The 27,574-nt window shown below is 42.5% G+C and overlaps 1 protein-coding gene across 4 annotated transcripts in view; it reads right to left on the bottom strand.

Annotated features, from left to right (window-relative positions):
- Positions 1-1,315: 1,315 nt before the first annotated feature.
- Positions 1,316-27,574, bottom strand: part of Strip2 (striatin interacting protein 2) — a 45,847-nt gene continuing 19,588 nt past the window's right edge. For 2 of the 4 annotated variants that reach the window (XM_090333283.1, XM_090333286.1), the window contains 12 exons: positions 27,236-27,453; positions 26,921-26,986; positions 26,132-26,195; positions 25,431-25,502; positions 22,155-22,229; positions 21,502-21,599; positions 20,853-20,979; positions 17,042-17,142; positions 14,722-14,788; positions 9,352-9,456; positions 7,349-7,553; positions 2,562-2,880 (listed from right to left, as the gene is read on the bottom strand). In XM_090333283.1, the coding sequence (XP_090189409.1) occupies positions 2,630-2,880; positions 7,349-7,553; positions 9,352-9,456; positions 14,722-14,788; positions 17,042-17,142; positions 20,853-20,979; positions 21,502-21,599; positions 22,155-22,229; positions 25,431-25,502; positions 26,132-26,195; positions 26,921-26,986; positions 27,236-27,453 (1,449 nt within the window). In that variant the 3' untranslated portion in view covers positions 2,562-2,629. Of the gene's footprint in view, positions 1,776-2,561; positions 2,881-7,348; positions 7,554-9,351; positions 9,457-14,721; positions 14,789-17,041; positions 17,143-20,852; positions 20,980-21,501; positions 21,600-22,154; positions 22,230-25,430; positions 25,503-26,131; positions 26,196-26,920; positions 26,987-27,235; positions 27,454-27,574 lie in introns of those variants that run through there. The other 2 variants (XM_090333284.1, XM_090333285.1) reach the window with 2 other exon arrangements.

Genomic DNA, 27,574 nt, shown 5'->3' with positions numbered 1-27,574 from the left:
TAGGCAAGCACTCTACCACTAGGCTATGATCTTTGCCCTAGCCACTTCCTTCTTATATATGACCTTCAGATATACTTGTGTTGAAGAATTTAAAGACCAAATTTCTATATCCAGTTTATTTTTATTAAAGTGCTTCATGAGATGAACAGTGTTACCAAAATCAACAGAAATATCCACAAATAAATATCTTCTATATCATAAATCATTCAAATAACATTCCTCTATATAGAACCAGAATCACCATTGGCGAGAAATTCATTTGAAATTATACCTAACCACACACATGGGCTCTTCAATCAGAAGCTCCAACCCAGTTGCCTTAGCCTATGACGCTGGCTGTTAACACCTAAAGTGAGTCCCAGCAAGTCGGTGGAAAATGTGATATGATATGAAAGTAATCATCCACCTACATACTTTAGTTTTTCCACTTACACTTAACATCTTCCCTTACAGAGTTATTATTAATAAAGTATGAGATGCTAAATCTTAACATACTTCTGTAACTTCAAATTCATGTGCATATTTTTAAACTCATTTTGATACAAATTGAATATTATTTAAAAGAAATAGACCAACAGCCCTTCCTTGAAAATTGTCTTTACACTCAAAGCATACTGAAATCACACAAACTGCAGCCTAGATGAGTAAAAGTCACAGAAGATATGGTCAGTACATTGTCTGATTGCAATAAGGACAGTTGTCCTACTTAGATAACATTTACAAATCATTTTAAGAAGCTTCGTTTATTACATCCTTAACAGTCTTTGAGACTTCTCCAGAAACTTAGAAATCCTGCTACCCTAAAGCACAAAGAAGTACTTGTTAGATTTGGTATAATTCCTTTGGATACTGTCAGGTACTCTATCTTAACCCTCACAAGAAACTGAAGGTGACGAAGAGTGAATAAGCCAGGTTGAATAGGACCTCTTGGCATACAGTGGTCTGGTGCCATCTTAACAAGATTCAGTAGTGTGTATGGGGCGTTGGCATTTAAAGAGAAAATGCTTGAAGATATAAATAATGGTCCTTTTTTTCTAGCTGGGCGCTGATGGCTCTCGTCTGTAATCCTAATTGCTCAAAAGGCTGAGATCTGAGGATCTGGCTTTGAGCCAGACCAGGCAAGATAAGCCTGTGAGACTCTCATCTCCAATTTACCACTAAAAAGCTGGAGCTGTGGGCTCAAGTAGTAGAGTAATAGCCATGAGCAAAAAAGCTCAGGGATACTGCCTAGGCCCTGAGTTCAAGCTCCAGAAGTGGCACAAATATACCCACTCCCCCCCGCCAAAAAAAAAAAAAAAAACTAAAATAAAAAACCTTTTCTAAAAACTTATTTTTATTTTGGGGAAGTGTAGGATTCTGCTGTAAAAGCACAAAGAGGTTGTTACATTAACCTTCATTTTCAGTAAAATGTCTAATACTTTTAAATAGAAAACAATATTGCTCACTCTCCCTCTATATGAGACTTTTGAAACTGTTAACACTTAGAAAAAAAATCAACATTGAAGAAAACAAAAAGGTAAGCTGTAATCCTTTTATTGTTCTTTTCAATTAAAACGAAATTGGCTAGCACAAATGGACTAGCTTTCTCAGCAAATAAAATCTCCTGTAGTTAGCTTGTCATTTAATAAAGGATTGGATGAAAAGGCTTATTTTTTGCAGTGCACTCACCCATTTTAGGACTGGAATAATTTCAGGAAGATGTGAAACATCCTTGGAGAAGGTCTGATTGTTTCCTACTGGCTGTGGCTCTTCACAAATGGTGAACACTCCATGCCCTATGCCATGCACAAGGAAGTAATTTTCATATTGAACATAGATCTCAGGAAATTAAGAAACCTCTGAACAATATACTTTTATGTAACATGCAAATCATCATCCTTTGCAAAGAAGGTTCAGGTGCTTTAAAACCAGCTTAAGAGATGAGGATTCTACTAAGAGGTGTCAAAATTTAGACTGTAAAATACAGACTTAATTTTTAAGTTGGTTTTGCCAAATTTCTTATAAGGGAAAACTAGAGGAACTTATTCTTCCTGTTTTATGATCTATACCTGTCCCAGTGCTCATGATGAATGCCAAGGGTCAAATGCCAGAAAAAAAATTTCTTTCCTAGGGCCGGGAGTTTGGCCTAGTGGTTAAAGTGCTTGCCTAGCATGCATGAAGACCCAGGTTCGATTCCTCGGTACCACATACATAGAAAAAAGCCGGAAGTGGTGCTGAAGCTTAAGTGGTAGAGCTCTAGCCTTGAGAAAGTCCAAGGACAGTGCTCAGGCCCTGAGCTCAAGCCCGGGACTGGCAAAAAAAAAAAAAAAAAAAAATTTCTTTCCTCTCATGGGGAAAACAGGTGAGTTTGGTTCTAGGAAAACCTAAGCAGATCTCATCATAGCGCTTGCCCTTGAGATTTCAAAGGCCAACAGGGCCTAGGGCAAGTTGATCAATTTGTCATGACAGTCATGCACCATTTACAGGCCCAACAATCCCTAGAATAACCCGGGGACTATGCTGGATGCCTCAGGCTGGGCCCATGACAAGCCCTCCTAGAGCTGATGCAAAGGCTGGATGGGCAGGTTGGCAGAGCACCATTTATTGGAGCCAACTTCCATCTACCAAAGGATCTGTTGAAAGAGATCAGTCAGTGATTTTGGAGCAGCTCCTCCCAGCAGATGGGCTGTGAAAACACCTCTCTTTCTAGCCAGAGCTCATAGGAATAGTGGAAATCTTCAGGCAGATCTAACCTCTGCCCTAGTACACTCTGCAAGCAGTTATCCACGGGTGAAAATTCAGAGTCCTGGGGTTTGTCATAGCGGCGGCTGTTAAAAGCTTCAATGTTGGCCCTCAAGGTGCATTCTTCTGCTTGGAAATCCCACGGCCTGGCATCAATGTCTGTGTTGCGAAGAGAGGAAGAAAACATATACAACTTGGGCCATTCCTTCTCCTGCAAGAATGGTCTATGGGATTCTTTTTGTAAAGAATAAGGAACATATAGAACATGCTGAGACTTCTGTTTAAAAGATATTTATGTGCTGCCTATGGCGGCACATGTATACAGCTATCTTTGAAAAGGTAGTCTAGAAACGGAAGGAAGAAAGGAAGGCCCCAAGGGAGTGAGGTAGACTTTCATTCATTTTCTTACTAGTTATGTATCAATCTCCCAAAATATTCATTCTTTTTTTCTTGCCAGTTCTAGGGCTTGAACTCAGGGCTTGGGCACTGTCCCTCAGCTTTAGTATTTAAGGCTAGAGTTCTATCACTTTAGTCGTATCTCCATTTCCAGCTTTTTGGTGGTTAATTGGAGGTAAGAGTCTCATGGCTCTTCCTGCCCAGGCTAGATTTGAACGGTGATTCTCAAGATTGCAGCCTCCGGAGCAGGATTATAGGTATGTGCTGCCATCAGCACTGCGTTTTAGATTTCATTGAGTTTTTCCTAAAGGATGGGAGTTTCACATGTGAATGAACTCTGTTTTAAGGAATAAAAGGGGCTAGAAGGATACAAACGTGGATAGATCAACTGGGCTTGGGGGTTTAGAACGCACACTTAGCATGCAGGAGTCCATGGGTTCAATTCCTAGGATACAAACACACAAACAATTGCCCAACTATGTTCTAATTCCCTGGAATCATCCCACCTCTAGCATCTAACAATATCAGCTTATTTATTATCTTTTTGCCAGTTCTGAGGCTTGAACTCAGCCTGGCCCTGCCCCGAGCTTCTTTTGCTCAAGGCTAGCACTCTACCACTTGAGCCACAGTGCAACTCCTCGCATTTTCTCTTTATGTGGTACTGAACTCAGGGCTTCATGCATTCTGGGTAGGCCCTCTACCACTAAGGCACATTCCCAACCCTGTATTAGCTTATTTTAAGATTATGATAGCCTCAATTTGAGGACTGAGATTCAAAGACAACTTATGCAGACAAAGCATGTTAGACTCTTATCTCCAATTAACCAACAAAAAGCTGGAAGTGGAGATGTGACTCAAATGGTAGAGTGCCAGTTCTGAGTAAAAGAACTAAAGGGCAGTGCCCAGGCCCTGAATTCAAGTCCTAGTAATTACTCATAAAAAATTATGAGAGGTAAAAACAGAAAATATAATTTGCTTTGTGTCTATTCACTTAGTTCATTCAAGGCTAGAGATACAAGGTGCTCAGATATCTTATGTCCATACTCAATGATTTCTCATTGAAATGGCAGGATAAAACATTTTTATGGGGCAGGAAGCGTGGCCTAGTGGCAGAGTGCTTGCCTGGCAGGTATGAAGACCCAGGTTCAATTCCTCGGTACCACACACATAGAAAAAGCCTGAAGTGGTGCTGTGGCTCAAGTGGTAAAGTGCTAGTCTTGAGAAAAGCCCAAGGACAATGCTTAGGCCCTGAGTCCAAAAAACAAAAAAAAAAACCACCACCCCTCTTTTTTTGATAGGTTGTGGGGCTTGTACTCTGGGCCTGGGCATTGTCCCTGAGCTCTTCGGCTCAAGGCTACTGCCCTATCCATTGTGCAATAGTACCACTTCTGATTATCTAGTGGTTAACTAGAGTTAAGAGTCTCCCAGACTTTTAGTTCCGGGCTGGTTTTGAACCTTGATCCTCAGATCTCAAGCTCCTGAGTAGCTAGGATTATAGGCGTGAGCCACTGCATCCAGCTAAAAACAAATATTTTTGTGCTTTGAAAATGTATAAGAACTTAATGGGGCGGGGAGTTTGGCCTAGTGGTAGAGTGCTTCCCTAGCATGCACGAAGACCCGGGTTCGATTCCTCGGTACGACATACATAGAAAAAAAAAAGCCAGAAATGGTGCTGAGGCTCAAGTGGTAGAGCTCTAACCTTGAGAAAGTCCAAGGACAGTGCTCAGGCCCTGAGCTCAAGCCCATGACTGGCAAAAAAAAAAAAAAAAAAAAAAAAAGAAAATGTATAAGAACTTAAACAACTAGCTGCACTTTGTGTCTTATGGTAGAAAGTTGTATACTAGTTGGCTATTATGAAATTTCATGCTTCCCTTATTTCTGAACTCTCCTTGCAGCATCTTCTAAAATTCAAGCAAAGCCAAGCCAATAATCATCTTACCAAAGACACAGGTAAAATTATGAAAATAATGCTCAACTTTCATTACGACAACAGAATGCAAAAATTGTAAAATAAAATCTTTTCCAAACTCTGGTCAAACAGTACAAATTCTGCTAATTTACCAGGTATTGCATCTCTTAATGTAAGGCAGTGTTAGTAATATAGTTTCCAACATTATGCATGATGTACTCTACCTAGTCCAAAAGGTTTAAACTGAACTTACCAAACCAGAATATCTAACATTTAGCTTAAGCTTGTTTAAAACTGAAATACCAGCTGGGCATGGCGGCTCACGCCTATAATCTAGCTACTCAGGAGGCTGAGATCTAAAGATCAAAGTTCAGAGCCAGCCTGGGCACAAAAGGACCTGAGACTCTCATCTCCAGTTAACCTCTAGAAAACTGGGAAATGGGGCTTGGCTCAAGGGTAGGGTGTTAGCCTGGAGTTGAAGAGCTCAGGGACAATGCTCAGGGGTAGGATAGTAGCCTTGAGCTGAAGAGCTTAGGCACAGCGCCCAGGCTGAGTAAAAAACCACATGCCCTGCCCCCCCAAAGCAAAAACAAAACAAAACAAAACAAAAAACTGAAATACCATGGGTAGAATAAGGATCACAGGCGTGAGGCACCCTGGCTGGCTCATTGATACATCTTAATACACATACACATTGCATAATAGTCAAACCTGGGAAATCTGTATCATTTCTTTTCCTTCTTATTTTCTTCGAATAGTTAGTTGTACAAAGGTGTTGCAATTTAACATGTCTATGAGTACAATGCATTTTGACCATACCTTCCATCATTTTCCTCTCCATCTAGCTCAACCAAACATCTTGTTTCCTAGCTCTGATTTCACCTATGTACACTGAGTGTGACAACTGCATTCACTCACCTTTGGCTCTGTTCCCTGCGGTGTTCTAACTCAGGGCCTGGGTGTGGTCCCTGAAACTTTTGCTCAAGGCTAGCTCTCTACCACTTGAGCCTCAGCTCCACTTCCGGCTTTTTTGTGATTCATTGGAGATAAGAGTCTCACAGGCTTTCCTGCCCAGGTTGGCTCCATACTAAACCTAGATCTTCAGATCTGTCTTCTGAATAGTCAAGATTACAGGCATGAGCCCTGGGCACCCAGCTCGGCCTTATCCTCTTCTTATCCTCTACCCACTCAGGCAAGACACATTTTTTGTTGTTGTTGTTGGATTGGTCCTAGGGTTTGAACTGGGTCTGGGCTCTGTTTCTGAGCTTCTTTTGTTCAAAGCTAGTTAGTGCTCTATTGCTTGAGCCACAGTGCCACTTTCTGCCTTTTCTGAGTAGTTTATTGGAGATATAGAGTTTCACGATCCCATCCCTCTCCCCCCAGGCTGGCTTCAAACCCTATCCTTAGATCTCAACCTCTTGAGTAGTTAAGATTACAGGCATGACCCATCAGCCCCTGGCTCTGATATTAATTTTGTTAAGCGGTCTATTACTTGTTCACGTGGTTTACACTATAGAAACACACCCCTTTGTATATTATCCTTTAGCTAGTTTGGCTGTGCATATATGCATATGTCTATATATGTGTGTTTTCATATATGACCAAGTCAAATATCCACATGTGAAAGAAAACATGTTCCTGAAAACACATGCCCTTTGCTTCTCTGAGTCTGACTTCCTCTATTTTCAATATTTTTTTTTTTGGGGGGGGGATCATGGGGCTTGAACTCTGGGCCTGGGTGCTGTCCCTGAGCTCTTCAGCTCAAGGCTACCGCCCTACCCCTAGAGCTGCAGGCCCACTTCCCATTTTCTAGTGATTAATTAGAGATAAGAGTCTCACAGTTTTTTGTGCATGGGCTGGCTTTGAACCTCAATCTTCAGATCTCAGCCTTCTGAGTAGCTAGGATTATAGGCGTGAGCCACCGCCCGCCAGCTCAATATGCCAGTCCTAGGACTTGAATTCAATACCTGGGTGCTGTCCCTGAGTTGTATTTGCTCAAAGATAGTGCTCTACCACTGGAACCACAGCTCTACTTCTAGCTCTTTGGTAGTTATTTCCTGCCTGGGCTGGCTGCAAACTGTGATCCTTAGATCTCAGCTTCTTGAATAGCTAGGATTACAGGTATGAGCCAACTTCTAGTTTCTGAATGTAATAATTACTTTCTGTATAAAGTGCATTTCACAGCTCATACAAGACATGGTAGATGCTAGAATTTGGGGAATTACTTCAAGTTTTGTGTATCAGCATCTGACGTACAGCCAGATACTTTCTTGTTTGAACCCTGAGAAATTCTTGGATGTCGAGAGCCTTGAGAGTACTCACCATTCCCATAAGCCCAGTCATCATTCATGCGATGGCGAACTTTCTGATAAATGGCTGACATGGTTTTCATGTTGCTCTTCCTCCACTGGCGCCCTAGGTACTTGGTCTGGATCTTTAGCAGTTTTAAGACATACAGCTGCAGCATGGCCTGTTTGACTTTGAGTGCCCGCTTTAAGATTGGAGCTGATTTAAACACCACCAGCATCTTGTTCAATGAAAACAGGAATAGAAATGAAGAAAGGACCATCATGATATCAATTTTCTTGAGATTTCTAACACACACAAATTAAAACAAATCTGGCTAGAACCATCTAGGGATCTCCTGAGACTCTAATGTCAAGGCTTTATTTGGATTTAAGTTTTAAGAAATTAGAGGAATGAAATCAGAGTTCAAGACTAGCCTGGGCTACATAATGAGAAATCTTGTTGTAAAAAAAAAAAAAAAGCCAGTGCCAGTGGCTCACTCTTATAATCCTATCAGGCAGCTGAAATCTGAGGATTGGGGCTCAGTCCAGGGAGAAATGTCTGTGAGATTCTATCTCCAAATAACAAGCAAAAAGCTGGAAATGGGAGGCATAGTTCAAGTGGTAGAGTACCAACTACGGACAAAAAAGATGAGCATGAAGCTGGGAATGTAGCTTTGTGGTAGAGTGCTCACCTAGAATGCATGAAGCCCCGGGTTTAATTCCTCAGTACCACACATAAACAGAAAAAAGCCATAAGTGGTAGAGTGTTAGCCTTGAGCAAAAGAAGCTCAGGAACAGTGCCCAGGTCCTGAGTCAAGTACCAGGACTGGCAAAAATAAATAAATAAATAGATAGATAGATAGATAAATAAATAAAAAAAAATAAAAACTGAGGGCCAGGAATTTGGTCTAGTGGTAGAGTGCTTGCCTAGCATGCACGAAGACCTCAGTTTGATTCCTCAGTGCCACGTACATAGAAAAAAGCTGGAAGTGGTTCTGTGGCTCAAGGGGTAGAGTTCTAGCCTTGAGAAAGTCCAAGGACAGTGCTCAGGCCCTGAGTTCAGTCCCCCTGACTGGCAAAAAAAACCCCCAAAAACCCCAAGCAAACAAAAAAAAAAAAAAACAGCACGAGCATGAGGCTTGAGCTCAAGCCCCAGAACACACACTTGCACATACACATACACACAAAAAGGAAAAAAAAAAAAGGAAAATAATATAGACCTATTTCATCCAAAGTTTCTAATAATTTCAGTGTATGGTATAAAATCAATGAAATTTTCTATTTCATACATTTCCATTGTACCAGTTTCTTGTAAATATTCTTCATGTATTATTGGATTTTAACACAAATAACAGCCAACTATGTATCCTGTTATACTGTTCCACATTCTGCTTTTTACTTAATGATATATCTTGAGAATTATTCCATATCAATACAGAAATGCCTCATTAATGACTACATGCTATTCTATAAAGATGTGCCAGCATGGGCCAGGAGCGTAGCCCAGTGATAGAGTGCTCGCTTAACATGCACGAAGACCCAGGTTTGATTCTACATACAAGAAAAAGCCGAAGTGTTGCTGTGGCTTGAGTGAGTGGCAGAGCACTAGCCTTGAGTAAAAAGTATCCAAGGACAGTGCCCAAGCCCTGAGTTCAAGTCCCAGAACTGGCCAAAAAAGAAGTACCATCATTTCTTTAACAAATCAGTTCTGAGTTAATGGGGTTAAGGCTGTTTCTAGTCCTTCATTATTACAAGCAATGCTGAAATGAACAGTCTCAGACTTGCATCATCTGGCTGGGATGTGTACCTATAATACCAAACATGGCTAACTTCCCTATCAGAGTTAGCCTAAGGGCTAACTGGCTTAATGGCTTGATATGTAATCACATCAGAATGTGCCAGAGTTGGGAAGTGCTAAAACTTCTGTACCTCTATGTCTACTTAGAGATCTTTCAAAATAGCTAGTCTATAAATATTTACTAATGATTTAAAATATCCAGTCAGATGGATATCTCCATGATCTGATATCCCACTTACCATGGTCCTGGAATGCTTCCATTTGGTCAGCTTATTGAGCAACCTCAGGAGATTGATGCAGGAAAAGAGGTTCCTCCAGCAGAACTGGTTGTTGTCTCCAGCTTCCTGAAATAAGGAGCAAACCATGGTCACCTCAATGCCCGGAGGCCTTTATTCCCATAGAAGCCTACAGCCAAATCCAGCGTAGGTGAGGCTTTCCAGTAGAAAATGCTACCTCCCTGTTTTCGTACTCTTCACTTATGGATGTTATCAGAACGCATTCTCATCCTATCCTTCACTTGAAAATCTACTTAGCTAAATGTGCAACTCTGAGGAGGACAGCTGGTCTAGCATGTGCAAGGTCATGGATCTGATTCATAGTACCACAAATACTTGATTCAAGCGAACTTTGCTTGAATCAAAGAGATGATACATTTTAGCCACATATACTTTGCATTATATAAATCATGCTTGTAATTGCTAAGAATTTTTGGTCTCATTCTGGTAGATTTTAAACTAGATTGGATAGCTTTGGTAATTTTTTATGGTTGATTTTTTTTTTTTTTGGTGGATCATGGGGCTTGAACTTGGCCAGGGCATTGTCCCTGAGCTCTTCAGCTCAAGGCTACTGCCCTAACCTTAAGCCAAGCCCCACTTCTCCATTTTCCAGAGGTTAACCGGAGATAAGAGTCTCAAGTACTTTTGTGCCAGGGCTGGCTTTGAATCTTGATCCTCAGATCTCAGCCTTAAGAGTAGCTAGGATTACAGGCATGAGCCACCCTGCTGCCCGGCTATGGTTGAAAATTTTTATTACTCCTTACCTTCCTTTTTCAGGCCATATTGGGAGCAGATGCTTAATTCTCCAAAATGGAAGAGAAAATAGCAAATGGGTCATTCTTTTTTAAAATTATTATTATCTTTGAGTAGTTGTACAAAGCTATTTCAATTCAACATGTTAACTTGTGAGTATAATACACCTGGATCAATTATCACCTCTCCACAAGCCATTGCTCTCTTTCCATCTATTCCAATCTCAGCCATCCCCTCAACTTATCTTTTTTTTTTTTTCCTCTGTCACTCATGGGGCTTGGACTCTGGGTCTGGGCACTATTCTTGAGCTTTTCAGCTAAGGCTACCACCATACCCCTTGAGCCACAGCACAACTTCTGGTTTTCTAATGGTTAATTGGAGATAAGAGTTTCATGGACTTCTGTGCCTGGGCTGGCTTTGAACCACAATCTTTAGATCTCTGCCTCCTAAGTAGCTAGGATTACATGTATGAGCCACTGGTACCCAGCTCTCTTTTTTGTTGTTGGTTGTGAGGCTTGAACTCTGGGCCTGGGCTGTCCCAGAACTCTTCAGCTCAAGGCTAGTGCTCTACCACTTTGTGCCGCAGTGCCACTTCTGGTTTTCTGGTGGTTAATTGGAGATATGAGTCTCAAGGACCTTGGTACCCTGGCTGGCTTTGAACAGGGAGCCTCAGATCTCAGCCTCCTGAGTAGCTAGGATTACCACCCATGCCCAGCTACATAATTCTATTTTTCACAAATATATATTGAGTATTATGATTGTATTCACCTATCATTCCTCTCTCCATTCGTCTGACCTACAGATGATTCATTCTCTCTTTTCTCTTCCCTTACTCCCCTATCTCCCTTCTCCCTTTTCTTTCCCTTTTACTTTGCTTATATTTCAGGTCACTGTGCTATGCAGCTGGAGTTCCAAGTAAAAGTGAATTAAGTTCAAATTCAGAAAACCAAAAATATACTACATGGGGGGGAAGGGATTTAAGTTTTTCTTCCTCATGTTTTTCTATTTCTCTGTTTTACAAGAAGCATATAATTAGGAACAAAGTCTGAAATATTATTTAAAGTAATTCAAATAGACTTAGGCAGCCAACATTTTTTTTCTTGTGATTATAATTCATTGAACTTGTAAAATAGATAATTTTTTTTTTTTTTTTTTGGCCAGTCCTGGGCTTGAACTCAGGGCCTGAATACTTTCCTCGGGCTTTCTCAAGGCTATAAAGTTTTACCACTTGAGCCACAGCACCACTTCCAGCTTTTTTCTGTGTATGTGGTACTGAGGAATTGAGCCAGGGTTTTCGTGTATGCTAGGCAAGCATTCTATCACGAGGCCAAACTCCCGGCCTCTAAAATAGATAAATCTTATTCTCACAAATGTTAGCTTATTTCTGAGTACAGAAATAAACAATTTTAGTAAATAAACCATTAATTATACTGAGGACCTATGTAGAGTAAATGTGCTAGTTATCAATATTCATGACTGGACTTGGGAAACATTTTAAGTTCAGAGAAAAAAAAAAGATCTGTGGTAACTAAATGAAACCACCAGGTGCCACTATTGCTTCACAGAAAGGAAAAAAACACCTGCCATAACTGTGACTGTTTCCCTTCCTAGTGATACTGATTTTTGAACTCAAGAGCCCTGTGCTTGCTGGCCTGGTGCTTTACCACTTAAGCCATAGCTCTAGCCCTGCTTTCTTGCTGGTTATTTTCAGCCAGGACAAGCCTCAAACTACAATTCTCCAACTCTCAACCTCCAGAACAACTAGGATTACAGGTACGAGCCACTAGTACCTGGTGTTTGGTTTTGTATTAAATGGACTGATGTTTTCAATCACTTTTTTTTTGTTTTGTTTTTTGCCAATCCTGAGGCTTGAACTCAGAGAGTAGGCATAGTACCTTGAGATTCTTTTTCTTCTTTTTTTTTTCCCTGGAGCTTCTTTTTCTCAAGGCTAGCATTCTACCACTTGAGCCATAATACCACTTCCAGCTTTTCCTGTTTATGTGGTACTGAGGAATCAAACCCAGGACTTCATGCATGCTAGGCAAACCCTCTGCCACTAAACCACCTTCTCAGAAGGTATAATAGTAATTATATGCTTATATCCCCAAAGTTCAAGTAGATGAGATGCAAGAGTATAGTTTGTATCAATTCCTATATGTGAACTAATGGGGTTGAAATATAGATAACACATAGTATCAGGTAATAGATTCAGGACATAAAAGCTGATTTTAACCTCCTGAAATACTTTACAAGAATTTTAATGCTATTATATAAAATATATTCTTCATTTTTTTTTTTCTTATGGGTCATGGGGCTTGAACTCTGGGCCTGGGCACTGTTCCTGAGCTCTTCAGCTCAAGGCTACCGCCCTACCCCTTAAGCCACAGCCCCACTTCCGTTTGCTAGTGGTTAATTGGAAATAAGAGTCTCAAGTTCTTTTTTTTTGGCCAGTCGTGGGGCTTGAACTCAAGCACTGAGTTCAAGTGCTTGAGCACTGTCCTTAGACTTTTTCCTCAAGGCCAGAGCTCTACCATCTGAGCCATAGCACCATTTCCAGCTTTTTTCTATGCATGTGGTACCGAGGAATTGAACCTGAGCCTTCATGCATGCTAGGCAAGCACTCTACCACTAAGCCAAACTTCTGGCTCAAGTCTCAAGTTCTTTAGTGCCCAGACGGGCTTTGAACTGAGATTCTCAGATCTCAGCCTCCTGAGTAGGTAGGATTACAGGCATAAGCCAATGTGCCTAGCATTTTTTTCTTGGTGGGTCATGGGCCTTGAACTCGGCCTGGGCGCTGTCCCTGAGCTCTTCAGCTCAAGGCTACCACCCTACCCTTGAGTCAAGCCCCACTTCTCTTTTCTAGAGGATAATGGAGATAAGAGTCTCAGGTCCTTTTGTGCCTGGGCTTTTGATCCTCAGATCTCAGCCTCTTGAGTAGCTAGGATTACAGACGTGAGCCACTGTGCCCAGCCCATTTTTTTTTTTTAAACAAGTATTAAAGCTGTAGTATTGCCAGGCTCTGGTGGCTCACGCCTATAAACCTAGCTACTCAGTAAGCTGAGATCTGAGGGCTGCAGTTCAAAGCCAGCCAGAGCAGGACACTCTGTGAGACTCTTATCTCCAATTAACTACCTGAAAACTGGATGTAGAGTGGTGCTTCAGAATGGTAGAGTATTAGCCTTGAGCAGAAATAGTTCAGGAAGCCAAGCACTGGTGGCTCATGCCCATAATCCTAGCTATTTAGGAGGCTGAGATCCAAGGACTGCAATTGGAAGCCAGTGAGCCTCTTATCTCCAATTGACTATTCAAAACAGGAAGTTCAGGCCAGGAGGTGAACTAGTGGTAGAGTGCTTAAGGAGCATGCACAAAGCCCTGGGTTAGATTGCTCAGTACCACATACACAGAAAAAGCCCGAAGTGGTATTGTGGCTCCAATGTTAGAGTGCTAGCCTTGAGAAAGTCCAAGGACAGTGCCCAGGCCCTGAATTCAAGCCCCAGGACTGGCAAAAAGAAAAAAAAAATGTGGTATTAAGGTTGTAGCATGCATGAGTACCATCATCGAAACATCTTTCATTTATTGAGGTCTTCAATGTGTCAGACATAGTGTTGGCCTCTGGGTATATAAAAATGATGAGCTGGACATCAGTCACTCAAGCCTGCTTTAATTCTAGCTACTCAGAAGGCTGAGACCTGAAAAATAGGAGTTGGAGGCTACACCATGCAAAAAAGTTACCAATATTCTATATAACTAGCAAGAAGCCAGGTTGGAGGCAGGATGTGGGCTCAAGTGTTGGACTGCCAGCCAAACAAGCAAGCCAACAAACATGAAGCCTTCAGTTCAAACCCCAGTACCACCATCAAAAAATAAAAGATTACAGTATATTCCCTTTAGAGTTTACAGTTAATCACAACATTCTAGGTAAATGATTACAAAACAGGAGGATAAAGGCATGAAATGTATTGATAGGGCTATGGTGATACAGGATGAGGCAGACCCCCTCTAATCTTCAGTACACTTTGGGTCAGTTTCAGGGAATTCAAAATAACTCTGAGGAACTCTTCTGATTGGCTTAAAGTGGTTTTCAGAATGAGGCTCTTGCTGGGCCATCCTTCAGGGGCTATATTGACTTTTGCTTCAAGGAGGCAAGGTATTATCTAAAGAACATTCTCTTGAGGTGTATAACCGAAAAGAAAATGAGAAGTGAATCCCTGTAGCACAACATACAGATACATTTGTGTGTGTGTGTGTGTGTGTGTGTGTGTGTGTGTGTGTGTGTGCGCGCGCGATTCCTGTCATTTAGTGTAGCTGCTCATATTACCTTCCTAAATTCTTTCTCCTCCTCAGTGTTGTTTCACTGGCTCTTTCCTCTTCTCTGCAAGATGCTAAGCTCAGCTTTTCCAAATCTTTTTCAAGTGGGTCAACAGCTCAAATCCCTACTGTCTCTGTGCTCTTGCCAATATGCCTTCATTGATTTGAGACTTCCAAACCCCAGCATTATGAGGCTGAGGCAGAAATGAAAAAGCAAATGCCAGTCTCTGCCACCTGGCAATTCCAAAGGCTACTAAATCCCCATCTGCTTACCAGACTCTCAGTAGTAAGCTCTGGCAAATCCAGGATGGTACAGCAAGGGTAATCCAGGGCAGAAATGCTGCAAGATGCAGAGATAAGGTCAGGCTTTAGGTAAATGGCAACAGCAGGAAATGGCTGCCACTGAAAAGGGCAGGAGTAATTTCTCTCAAGCAGGCTACATCCATTTTCCAAATTGCTTAGTGACCTCTGCTGAAACTGAGGGTGCTGGTACTGAGCAACTGGAGCTCCAGTCTCCTCCCTTTAATCAAGGAAGTTTTCCAGGTTGGCCCCATTCAGCAGTTGTGAAAAGAGTTAGAAGCATAATCCCCACCCCCCACACAAACAAAACCTGTTACCTCCTGAGCTCTCTTCCTTTCTTTTAGGAACACATAAAAATGCAAATAACACAAAATACAAAAACATAAAATAATATAAAAATGCAAAGAGTTTGTGTCTCTGAATTTAAGTGCATGCATGACACAAACACTGTTTGCAGAGATGTGCCAAGTCCATCCCACTAAATAGCAATCTGGGGACGTGACATGACACGAAGACCTTTTCCATGTGTCTCATAGGAGCTCAGAGCTCTGGGGAATGACTGCAGAAGCCATTCCCCTAAAGATGCTTAAAATAGGGGCAGCCTTGCCTGGAGCGGTGGCTCACACCAGTAATACTAGATACTCAGGAGGCTGAGGTCTGAGGATCAATGTTCAAAACCAGCCTGGGCACAAAAGGACCTGAGACTTATCTCCAATTAACCTCTAGAAAACGGGAAATGGGGCTTGGCTCCAGGGTAAGGCGGTAGCCTTAAGCTGAAGAGCTCAGGGCTAACGCCCAGGCCCAGGGGTAGGGCAGTAGCCTTGAGCTAAAGAGCTCAGGGGCAGTGCCCAAGCTGAGTTCAAGCCTCATGACCCCTCCCTCAAAAAAAATAGGGGCAGCCTCCTGTACATGACCAATTCTAGATCAAGAATAGTAATACTGGATGGTCCTAAACAGCAGGGGACTGAAAGAAAGCTTCAGGCTCATGAGCACAAGAAAGCAGGCACGAGTCAGGAGGAGAAATAAGTCATTGCATGGCAACAGAAGTTATTTGATAAACGACTATTCTCTTTCTTTCTTCCCTCCCTCCCTCCCTCCCTCTCTCTCTCTCTTTCTTTCTTTCTTTTGCCAGTCCTGGGGCTTGAACCCAGGGCCTGGACACTATCCCCAAGCTTCTTTCTGTTCAAGGCTAGCACTTTACCACTTGAGCCACAGCACCATTTCCAGATTCTTTTTTTTTTTTAATGGGGTACTGAGGGAATCGAACCCAGGGCTTCATGCATGTAAAGCAAGCACTCTACTACGAGGCCATGCTCCCAGTCCCTTCTTTCTTTTTCCGTGCCTCTTCCCCTTCCTTCTTCCCTCCCCTCTTCTTTCTTTTCTCCCTCTTTCTTTTTTTTCTTTCTCCCTCTTTCTCTCCTTAAGTGGTACATTACAAAATTTGGGCTAGTAATTTCTTTTTTGGGGGATGGGTAGTACCAGGGCTTGAATTTAGGGCCTGATGCTCTTGCTCAGGTTTTTCAGGCTATTTCACAACAACAAAAAAATCTTGGTCTTTTGACAACAGTTCCTTTTATCATAGAAATTTAATCACTGCAACATCAATATGTCATAATATTTTTCAGGTTTTTTTGTAAAGTAACATAGTATTTAATAACAAGGAAGTAAAGGTACTCAGAAGAGTGAGCAAGTGAGAACAGAAACTACCAGTTACCCCCATTTTTCTGTCTTCAAAAATGATTTGGTTTTTTATGCCTGAGCTAATTTCAAACCTCATTCTCCCTATCTCAGTCCTATCAGCTAACACTCTAAAGAAATTAACTTTAACAGGGAAAGATCTAAGAAAGGAGGGACAAGGGATACCAGGAGAACTAAAAGATACAGACACAATATATTTCTTCCCTTCTTTCCCTCCTTTCTTTCTTTCCCTCCTTTCTTTCTTTCCCTCCTTTCTTTCTCTTTCTTTCTTTCTCTCTCTCTCTCTCTCTCTCTCTCTCTCTCTCTCTCTCTCTCTCTCTCTCTCTCTCTCTTTCTTTCTTTCTTTCTTTCTCGAGTCCCGGGGCTTGAACTCAGGGCCTGAGCACTGTCCTTGGGCTTTCTCAAGGCTAGAGTTCTACCACTTGAGCCACAGCACCATTTCCAGCTTTTTCTACGTATGGGGTAAACCTGTATCTTTGTGCATGCTAGGCAAGCACTCTACCAATGGGCCAAACTCTCCGCCCCATGACACAATATATTTTCTCTCAATCGCCCCAACATAGCCCCTTGAAATAAACCTGTTCAGATGCCATACCTGTTTTTGGCAGTGATGTAGGACAGGATATTTTGATTGAAGAACTTCAGGATCAAAGGGATGCAGTTGGCAAATACCAAATGTTGAGAGACATATTCAAACTGAATCAACAAATCAAAGCAGGTAGGGTTGTTATTTGGGAGGGGAATGAAGTTTATGTATTCAAAAAGGGAGGGAAATACAAATATAATATCTATTCCTCTCTCTCCTTTTTTTTTTTTGCCAATCCTGGGCCCTGAACTCAGGGCCTGAGCAGTGTCCTTGGGCTTTCTCAAGGCTAGAGCTCTACCACTTGAGCCTTAGCACCACTTCTGGCTTTTTTCTCTGTATGTGGTACTGAGGAATCGAACCTGGGTCTTCATGCATGCTAGGCAAGCATTCACTCTACCACTAGGCCAACCTCCTGGTCCTCTAATGTCTATTTCTGAGACTAGACATTGCCTACTTGTGTTATCAGACTTCTTCTCTCTGAAAATGGGGACATTTATCCTCAGTCAGTCCATTCTCCCTGGAGGGGGACAATATGTTGCAAACTCCTGACCAAAAGCACAAAGCAGATAAGCCAGAAAGTAAAACGCTCCAAATAACTAGAAAGAATTGCCGAGAGATTTATTCCTAAGCTCAACTGGAACGGAAGCCTCTCTGAGAGAGCTTTTTTCCATACCAAACCTCTGGTTAATCATGTTTCAACTGTGATTGATAGAGTGGGACAGGTGTAGCTTACTCCTAGCAACTGCCCTTGTCACTCAGTCAGCACATAGTAAACAAATGAACCTCTGCAATGTAGGCTCCAGCTCAGCCTCTATGATATTCCACATTATCCCTAAAATTTAGAGTAACAGAATTTTACTGAATGAATGAAAAAGAACCCTTCAACCAATAAATACTGTATTGAAGAGTTCAAGATGTCTTAGATGAGATAGGGACAACATAGGGACTCTATTTGGCTTTCCTGAATCCAGATGGTGTTTGTGTCCAGGAAGACGTGTGGGGTAAGTGGTCACATGAGTAGTGTCATGTGGTCAGTCACTCTGGCTTTTGGTCATGATATACTGAAGAGCACCACAAAAAGTGTGTCCCAAATTTAGAAACTAGAATGCTGGGAGAGTACTGAAACAGAATTGAAAAGGCAAGGAATTGAGATGGTATAATTTCTCTAGCTCTGCACAATGAGCAAGAAGTAGCTATGGTAGTAAGCTGAGGTTCTCTTTGCTCCTGTAACAAATATGTGTTTAGAGGTAGGGTGTCAGCTTGTGCTATAACCACTTTTCTTTTAGGATGATTTTTTTTCTCCCTGGAAATGAGGGGGAAAGCCTCTTCCCAGACAGGGGAGACAATGCACATGGACTATTACAACTGAAAACTTATTTTCAGTTTGAGCCATGTCCAGTCTCCAACAAGACCCATCCACCCTGCCATACTGGGGCCCACCTGCCACTGGCTATCAATCCACATACTGCCCACCTACAGAAATATCTGCACACACATCTTTTTCACAGTTCCCTGTTCCTCTTTCTACTGAGACTACTGCTTCCGATCTACCCCTACTTCTTCTAGCCCTGCTGCTACTTAGCAAACACTGGCAGCTGTGTGAATACCTATACTACCTACCACATTCAAAGATGTCTTTGGATGTACTAAGTAGAGACTTACTCTAGCTGTTGTATTTACTTATTTTTGTCAGTAGTGGGCTTGAACTCAGGGCTAGGTGCTGCCCCTGAGCTTCTTTTGCTTAAAGCTAGCATTCTACCAGTTTGAGCAACAGCTCCAATTCTACTCTAATTGTATAGAGGCATGGACACAGATTTGATGAGCCTCTGAGGACCTCCTGCTTTTCTACACAAGCTTGATTCTGACTTCTTAATAAGAAAATGGACAGATTCTTTAGGCAGGAATGAGGTTTTCTCTTCTCCCTGGGGTCTTCCCACATGGACAGAAGTATCTACCCACTGCCCCACCCCCTCTCATCTTGTTGCTCATCTTGGGAATGCCCACAAGACCAAGTCCTTAGCCAAAGTAAACTGGGTCCTTTATGAGAAAAAAAAGTAGGGAGGCTGGGAATATATCCTAGTGATAGAGTGCTTGTCTGGCATGCATAAAACCCTGGGTTAGATTCCTCGGTATCACATACACAGAAAAAGCCAGAAGAAGTGCCGTGGCTCCAATAGCAGAGCACTAGCCTTGTACTAAAGGACAGTGCCCAGTCCCTGAGTTCAAGCTCCAAGACTAGCAGAAAAAAAAAAATGTAGGGTTGACTCCCCCACTCTCCACCCCCCCACCCCGCTCCCCACCCTTTCCTCCCTCCTCCCCTTCCTCTCTTTCCTTCCTCTCTTTCCTTTCTTTCTTTTTCCTTTCCTCTTTCTTTCTTTCTTTCTTTCTTTCTTTCTTTCTTTCTTTCTTTCTTTCTTTCTTTCTTTCTTTCTTTCGTCTAAGACTGGGACTTGAACTTGGTACCTGCCACTTTCACTCCTTGGCTAGTGCTCCCAAGCTATGATTTTTTTTTGCCAGTCCTGGGCTTGAGCTCAGGGCATTAACCCTCTCCTTGGACTTTCTCAAGGCTAAAGCTCTACCACTTGAGCCTCAGCACCACTTCCAGCTTTTTTCTATGTATGTGGTACTGAGGAATTGAACCCAGGTCTTTGTACATGCTAGGCAAGCACACCACCAGTAGGTCAATTCCCGGCCCCAAGCTATGATTTTTTAAAACCATGATTCCCTCATCATAAAACCGGGAAAAATTAAAACCTACCTATAGAGGTAAGAGAATTTTGGCATTCTACCCAAGCTTAACAGGGTGCTCAATAGTTGTGTATTATCATATACTCTACAATCAGCTCTCTGCCAACCCCTGTGGCTTCATGAATAATCAAGCCAATCCTATCACGTTCACTTCAGGCAACATTTAATTAGTTTCCTAGAGTACTTTGCTTTCTCCCCTCTGGACTTTCACATATTAGCTTTTTCACTTGAATGGCTTCCTAGCCTCCTTCCTAGACAACCCCCATATCCTGGCTAATATTTGCTTCTTCAGGAGTCATTTCTCTACCTTAGAGTCAATTAGGTATTTCCATGATGTCTGATGCTTACCTGCAGCACACAGCTTAGCAATCTACAATTGTATATTGAAGGCTGTATCTATTGCAAGACTTCAAGACTCCTAAGAGCTAAAACTGGGCCTTATTCAGAATTATGTCATGAATGTGAGAAAAATGCTTCATGCTCAGGTCAAGTATGGTCGATGTACTTTTCCCCTCCCTCTGCTTTTTTCTGGAAGGTTTGAACTCTGACTTGCATTGCTTCAAAACTGGCCAAAAAAGCCGGTCGCAATTGCTCATGCTTGTAATCTTAGCTACTCAGGAGGATGAGATCTGAGGATCATGGTTCAAAGTGTCCTAGCTGTAGGGCACTAATGTCCTGAGATTCTTATCTCCAAATAACCACCAGAAAACTGGAAGAGGTACTGTGGCTCAAGGGGCAGGGTGGTAGTCTTGAGCTGATGAGCTCAGGGACAGTGCCTAGGCCCAGAGTTCAAATCCCATGACAGGAAAAACAAAAAAACCCAAAAAAACTGGATGAGAAAATTTCTAAGAATTCCTAGCTATAACCTTCAACTAACTTACAAAGAATACAGACATATGTACCTTTCCAGACAGTTCCCTGCATTCTACTTTATAACTCCAGTGGAAACTTATGGAACAAGTAGTTAAGATTCTCTTGAATGAGGGCAAAGAAAAGGCCAAAGGATGCTCAGTGAGTCTATAAGGATCTTTGTTTACCCAGAGGGTTTGAGGAGATGCAACTTGCTACTTACCTGGTAGATATGGTTGAGTTTGAAGTGTTTGAGAAGGAGTAGAAGCAGGGAAGAGATGCTCTTCACAATGATCTCCTTGTGCCGGTTCACATCGATGCCCAGCTTCATGCTCTGGAGAACAGTGACACTACAATGGAGAGGAAGCAGCAGTGTAGAGAGCGGTGTGGAAAGGAAGCCTACAAGGCCGTGGGGATTTGGGTAAGAAACAATAAACACAAGAGACTTGAGAAACTTGAGAAACTTCTAGGGTTGGAGGCTTGGCTCAGTTGGTAGAGTGCTAGCCAATGAATGAAATTGTCAGGAACTGAGTTTGAATTCCAGTCTCAGATCAAGAAAACAAAAGATGTAGGGAGACAAACCTGAACTTCTAGGGAAATAATACATTCTAGGGAACTCTCCAGAGTTCCCACTTATAAATCCGTCTGGAAAAAAGTTGCTGAGTTTTTGTCAAAGTCATCCCATGGAAATGTCTACCCACATACGCATCAACCAGTCACTGGCACTGAGTTCACAGTCCAGACCATCAGTTTCCAGCTACACAAACAAACACAATAGAGAATCCTGCAGGGAAAATGGAATGTTGGGAAAGAAGAGCTGTCTTTCAGACAAGACACTAGCAGCCAGCTGCTGCCCCAGCGGAAGCACTCACGGCATCTCTTCAGGCAGGACATCTGCCAGGATATTGATAGAGTCTGTCTTAGCCTTGGAGGTTGGGGCAGCAGCCAGCAGAATCTTAAGCAGAGCAATCTGGAAGGCAGAAAAGGAGGAAATGCACTTCGATCTATCCCACTCAGCAAAGTGATTCCTCCACATCTCACCAGCCCAATGAAATGTTCTTCCTCTCCAGCTGTCAGAAGTGCTAACAGGCAACAGTCCTGAGGTTTGCCTGTGAGACTAAGGAGGCCAAAAGGGGACTTCTCTTTCCAAAGAGCAAGAACAATGCACAGAAAAAAAGATGGGGGGGGGGGGGGGCAAATAAGCCCAGTTTTCCAAATCCCTTTTTTTCTCTTCTGCTAACTCTGACCATCAGCGTCATAACCCTTCCCATGGGGAAGCCATATAGGATGGGACAATGGCAGATCTCAGAAGGCCTCTGGTGGGAGGAAGCCCCCACTCCTTTATAAATCTCACCTTAATTGTCTCCCCCTCCCAAAGAAGGGCTAGAGGAAATGGCATCTTCAGAGGAGCCCTGAGAAAAGCTCAGAATCTGTGTCAGTGCTTGGCCCAAGGTACAAAGCCTCATGAAACAAGCTCAAATGATCTACTCAATTTGCAGCAGAGAAGGGCCAGCCATTTCCTTACCATGTACTGGGGAAGGCTATACAGCATGCCCTGGTAGAGGATTTCACATGGTGTTTCTGGTACCACCTCTTCTCCCTATGGCAGGAAACACAGTTTGACCAGGTTACTTTCCATTTTCTTGGCCATGAGGAGTAGCATGTTATAAACACTAAGCAGGAAGTCAGACCTAGAATGTGATCCTAATTGTGCTAATGACTGATTATATGATCTTAGATAAGTAACCTCCCCTGAGTCCTAATTTCCTCTTTAATAGAATCAGAGGATTGATGTAAATGACTTCCAAAGCTTCAAGTCCCAATTAATATATAATTCTGATTTTCCTATTATCTTCAGTTAATCTGTATTTGTGTGTTTGTGGGTGTGTGTGTGCTAGTCTTGAGGTTTGAATTCAGAGCTTGAGCACTGTCCGTGAGCATTTTTGCTCAACTCCAGCTCTTTACCACGTGAGCTCTACTTCTGGTTTTTTTTGGTAGTTAATTGAAGAATCTCATAGACTTTCCTGATTCAAATCCTCAGACTTCAGCTTCTTGAGTAGCTAGGATTATAGGCATGAGCCACTAGTCCCTAGAAAATTAACATTTTCCTTTTTTTTTTTTTTTTGTGGGGTTTGAACTCTAGGTCTAGGTGCTGTCCCTGAGCTCTTCAGCTCAAAGCTAGTGCTTTCCTACTTGAGCCATAGTGCCACTTCTGGTTTTCTAGTGGTTAATTGGAGGTAAGAGTCTCACTATCTTTCATGCCTGGGCTGGCTTTAAACTAGGATCGTCAGATCTCAGCTTCCTGGGTAGCTAGGATTATAGGCATGAGCCCCCAGCACCCGGCTAAATAGACATTTTTTTCTTTCCATGTTACATGCTGCATTAGGAATCAGCACTCCCATCAAGGAGTTGGCTCAGACTACTTTTGTTGATCACACTTAGAAACACTCTGGATACCTATGGGTTTAATTGAGGCTAATGTTCCACCTGGGATACTGGAACTGACACTAACACAGAAGCATTTCGTACAGTATGGATCTGAGTTGAACTGAACCCCTTATCCCACATCAACAGTTGTTAACTTTGACTCACACTTGACTGGGAAAAGAGGTAATCAGACACCAGATAGACATACTTCATCTTTGCAACACCTGCCCCACCAGAGCCACTGTCTGCTTCTGCCATGCAGGTTGACCCAGCTATGCTTGGGCCACAGACTAGCCCTCTGCTTTGGTGCAACGTCTCATATCTTTTTACTTTGTGGAATAACGCATTATTCCTGTAGCTTGCCCCTTTCCTGGTTCTCTTAGGACAAAAACTTAAAAAATACTTTCACCTCTCAGTTATGACACTTTACCTTGACTCTACAGCCTCCTTTAACGGCTATCCTATTTTTCTCTTCCCAATAAAACTTGTAGGTTGTCTATTTGACATTCTACTTCAGTTGTTACTCTTACCAATGTTACCAAGTATCTTAATGTTGCCAAACTCAGTGAACATCTGTCATTACCATGTGCTACTAGTGGCATTTGTCCAGTAGATTCTTTTGCAGTACTGAGAATTGAATCTAGGGCCTCATCCATACAGGCAATCACTCTATTAGTTGAGCCACATCTGTAGCAGTCCTTTATTAAAAGCCTTTCTTTGCTTTTATGATATATCAGTGCCTTGGATTCCCTCCAACTTCACTGAGTATCTTTCTTACTATCTGGCTCCTTTCTTGACTTTTTTCAAAATCAGGTACTCAGACCTGGTATCTGATGCTTTTTCTCACTGGATGGTGCTCTACCATCTGGGTCATGCCTCCTCCCCTCCTTTCCTAACTTAATCCCTCACCCTTAGTATACTGGTTTTCTAGGGATTTGTCCTGGGCTCCATCCTTTTCTGTTTTTATTCTCTTCATGGGGGGCTCTCAGCCACTTCTATAGCTTGTAACATTATCTATACAGAAATGACTCCCAAATTTCTCAAAGCCAGCCCTCTACCTAGTAGCTATTTAGTGGGCATCTAAAACTCAGTATAACCAAAGCAGGTTTCTTGATATTCCTTCTCATCTCAGAAAATGGTACTTGAAAAATTTTTAAACTTTTTTTGTCCATGATGGGGTTTGAACTCAGGGCCTGGACACTGTCCCTGAGCTTTTATACTCAAGGCTAGTGCTCTATCACTTTGAGTACCACTTTAAGTTTTCTGGTAGCTAATTAAAGATGAGTCTCACAGGGATGGGAGTGTGGCGTAGTGGTAGAGTGCTTGCCTAGCATGCATGAAGCCTTGGGTTAGATTCCTCTGTATCACATGCACAGAAAAAGCCAGAAGTGGTACTGTGGCTCAAGTGATAGAGTGCCAGCCCTGAGAACACACAAGGACAGTGCTCAGGCCCTGAGTTCTAGCCCCAGGACTGGTTAAAAAAAAAAAAAAAAGTCTCACAGACTTTCCTGTGTAGGCTGGCTTCAAACTGTGTGTGATTCTTGTATCTTAATAGCTAGGATTAAAGGTGTGAGCCACCAGTGCCTGGCGATAATTTATTCTTGATTCTTTGCCTCTGTTCACAACCAACTGAATTGCAAGTCTTGTCAGCTATACTTTCAAAATCTGACCCAAATGTATTCACTTTTCCTTATCTTTACAGTTACTACCTTAGTCTAGGTAGTCAGGTGACAGACCAGTCACGATCACCTATAGAGCTTCACTATGGAGACCAGACTTGCCTCAAATTCCTTGTTTTTTTTTTTTGTGGGTCATGGGGCTTGAACTTTGGGTGCTGTCCCTGAGCTATTCGGCTCAAGGCTACCACCCTATCCTTGAGCCAAGCCCCACTTCCTGTCTACTCTTGAGCCAAGCCCCACTTCCCGTTTTTTCTAGAGTCTCAGGTCCTTTTGTGCCTGGGCTGGCTTTGAACATACATAGGGAAAAAAAAAAAAAAGCTAGAAATGAGGGCTGTGGTTCAATTGGTAGAGTTCTAGCCTTGAGAAAGCCCAAGGACAGCGCTCAGGCCCTGAGTTCCAGCCCCAAGACTGGCAAAAAAAAAAAAAAAAAAGACTCGGGCATAGGCATTCCTGCTCAGTCTGGCTTCAAATTACAAATATATTTAAGATATTTAGCTTTCAAATTCCTGAGTAGCAAGGATTACAGGTATGAGCCATCAACACATGGCTTTCTTCCCCAACTTTAATACAGCAAGAAAGCAGGGCCTTAGTCTGGCATGTTGTAAAATTCCAACAAGCTGACTCAGTGTATGCACATATACTGTGACAGCATTGCAGTTCCCTTCTTCCCTCCTGTGCAGAATCCCTTGGCTCACCAAAGACATAGGGCATTTTTCCAGCTCCTCTTCGTTCTTGATCTGCACATCTGCAATGGAGATATACTTGTGCTGGCAAAGATAAGAAGACATTAACAAGAAGTGAGGGTTTCAATCACATTTCCACGTTTCTTTCTCACAAGGAAGTGTTTTTCAATGCGTCTGTCACCCTAGCAGATATAAAATCTTGCAGGTAGGAGCCTCATTCGCCATCACATCAGCAGTCCTGTACTTTGCAAACAGTGTTTCTGTATATTAATGTTGACCTAAGCATTTACTTTCAAACAAAGTACAAGGGGAAACTAAGGGCAGGCCTTTGTCCCTGGACTTCTGCCCTGAGAGTTTTGATGTGTGCACGTGTGTGTGTGTATATGGAGTAGTGACTCCTGTACTCTGTGCTCACACATGAATGGAGGCAGGGCAGATTCTTTCCCAGTCCCGGGCTTTTGGAAGTTAGTGGATCTATGAGAAAGAGTAAAAGGAAAGGCAGCAAGGAATGGGAAGAGAAAGAGAAGGATGGAAAGAGGGAAAAGGAATGAGAGGAAGAAAGGAAAAAACAATTCATGTATCTGAAGTAGATTTTTCTTAACTGACCAAAAGGCCTTCAAGGGAGATGAAGATGGCTCCAAGACCCAAGATACTGGTAATCTAACTTGCCTTAATGGCTCGATACCCCAAAGCCTGAGAGACACCCTGGTTACCTGCTTTAGAGTCTTAACACTCTCATGGATGGGTCTAGGTAATCCAACCAAGGTATCTGTGTCCCTGTGAAAGGCCAGAATCATATCATCATATCATATCACATCAGATCATAAACTTCAAAACAAAATGGTTTGGGTAGATAGCTCAGTGATAGATCACTTGCTTAGCATGCATGAGTCCCTGGGTTCAATCCCTAGCATTAACAAAAAGAGAGAAAACTACCCATATACCCTAAAGTTAGAAAGGTTATGCTTCTTTAGCATCTACTTCTCCTCATATCCTGGACTATTCTTTGCAAGGCTTTTAGGTCCCCCCTCCTGCTGTACGACATAAACAATAACAATAAAGTGCTGGTGGCTCACATCTGTAATCCTAGTTACTCAGAAGGCTGAGCTCTGAGGATTGTGGTTCTAAGCCAACCCAGAGAGAAAAGTTAGTGAAACTCATCTCTAATTAACCACCAAAAAAGCCAGAAATGGAGCTGTGGCTTAAGTGGTTGAATTTTAGTGGTTGGAAGGTCCTGATTTCAAGTTCCAGGACCAGCACAATAAATCAATCAAACAATTATATGAATGTATTCCGGATATGTGTATAGTGCCTGAAGACTCACTTGGTCTAGGAATGAGTGCTTCCTGCTTAAAGGGGTATGTAGGCCAACAGCACTTTTGCAGGTAAGATCCCAGTAATAAAGGCTTCTAAATCATATAACAACCAGTGGGAGGATTCCTGAGGATGCCTTCCTAGGAGCCACTTTATAGCCATGGTCAGTTAGCCATCCAGTCACTTACTGCCCCAGGGTGAATCCAATGAACTTGTTCCTGCTCATCTCCAAGAAGTGTTCAATGTCCTTCTGTCTGAGAGGTCAGTGGAGCGACCAATTCCAGAGAAGGGAAGAAGAGCAAACTTTGAGAGAAAGAACTTTTCAGGGTTCTTCACTTGAATCTGAGGGCTGGAGCAGTGGGGGAAGACACCAAACAACTGATGGGGGTTCAAACACAGACAGGAGTTCTGACTACCAGACCAGCTTAATAAACACTGAATACACAGACTACTTCATCTTGGACCTTTGGTGCTATTATATCATCGGGGGCCCTAGTGCCTACCTGACCTTTGGGGCCCAAGGTAAGCCTTTAGGAAAGGTCACTCGCTCTGAAGACAGGGGTGCCTGTGAGGGTGGAGGTGGCACCAGAGGGTCTTGTTCTAACAGGTCTAATTCTCCATCGCCAGTAGACTCCTCCTCTTCCTCTGTGGCTGGCTCCTCAGTCTTAAAGAGATCTCTTTCATTGTAGATGTCCAGGCTATCCTGCTTAGTGAGGAGTTGCTGGGAGAAGAAAAATATGCAGAGGTCTCATTCTGAGCATCCTTGTCTGAAGCCATTCCCTGTCTATAGGCTTTCAGGAAGCATGGCGTTGGAACCCAATATCTGGGAAAACATCCCATTT

Source organism: Megascapheus bottae, chromosome 5 (assembly GCF_031878675.1).
Source record: "Megascapheus bottae isolate mThoBot1 chromosome 5, mThoBot2.hap1, whole genome shotgun sequence".
In the NCBI taxonomy this organism is placed as follows: domain Eukaryota; kingdom Metazoa; phylum Chordata; class Mammalia; order Rodentia; family Geomyidae; genus Megascapheus; species Megascapheus bottae.
The sequence above is the reverse complement of the archived record's forward strand: the minus strand, read 5'-3'. Positions and strand labels throughout refer to the sequence as shown.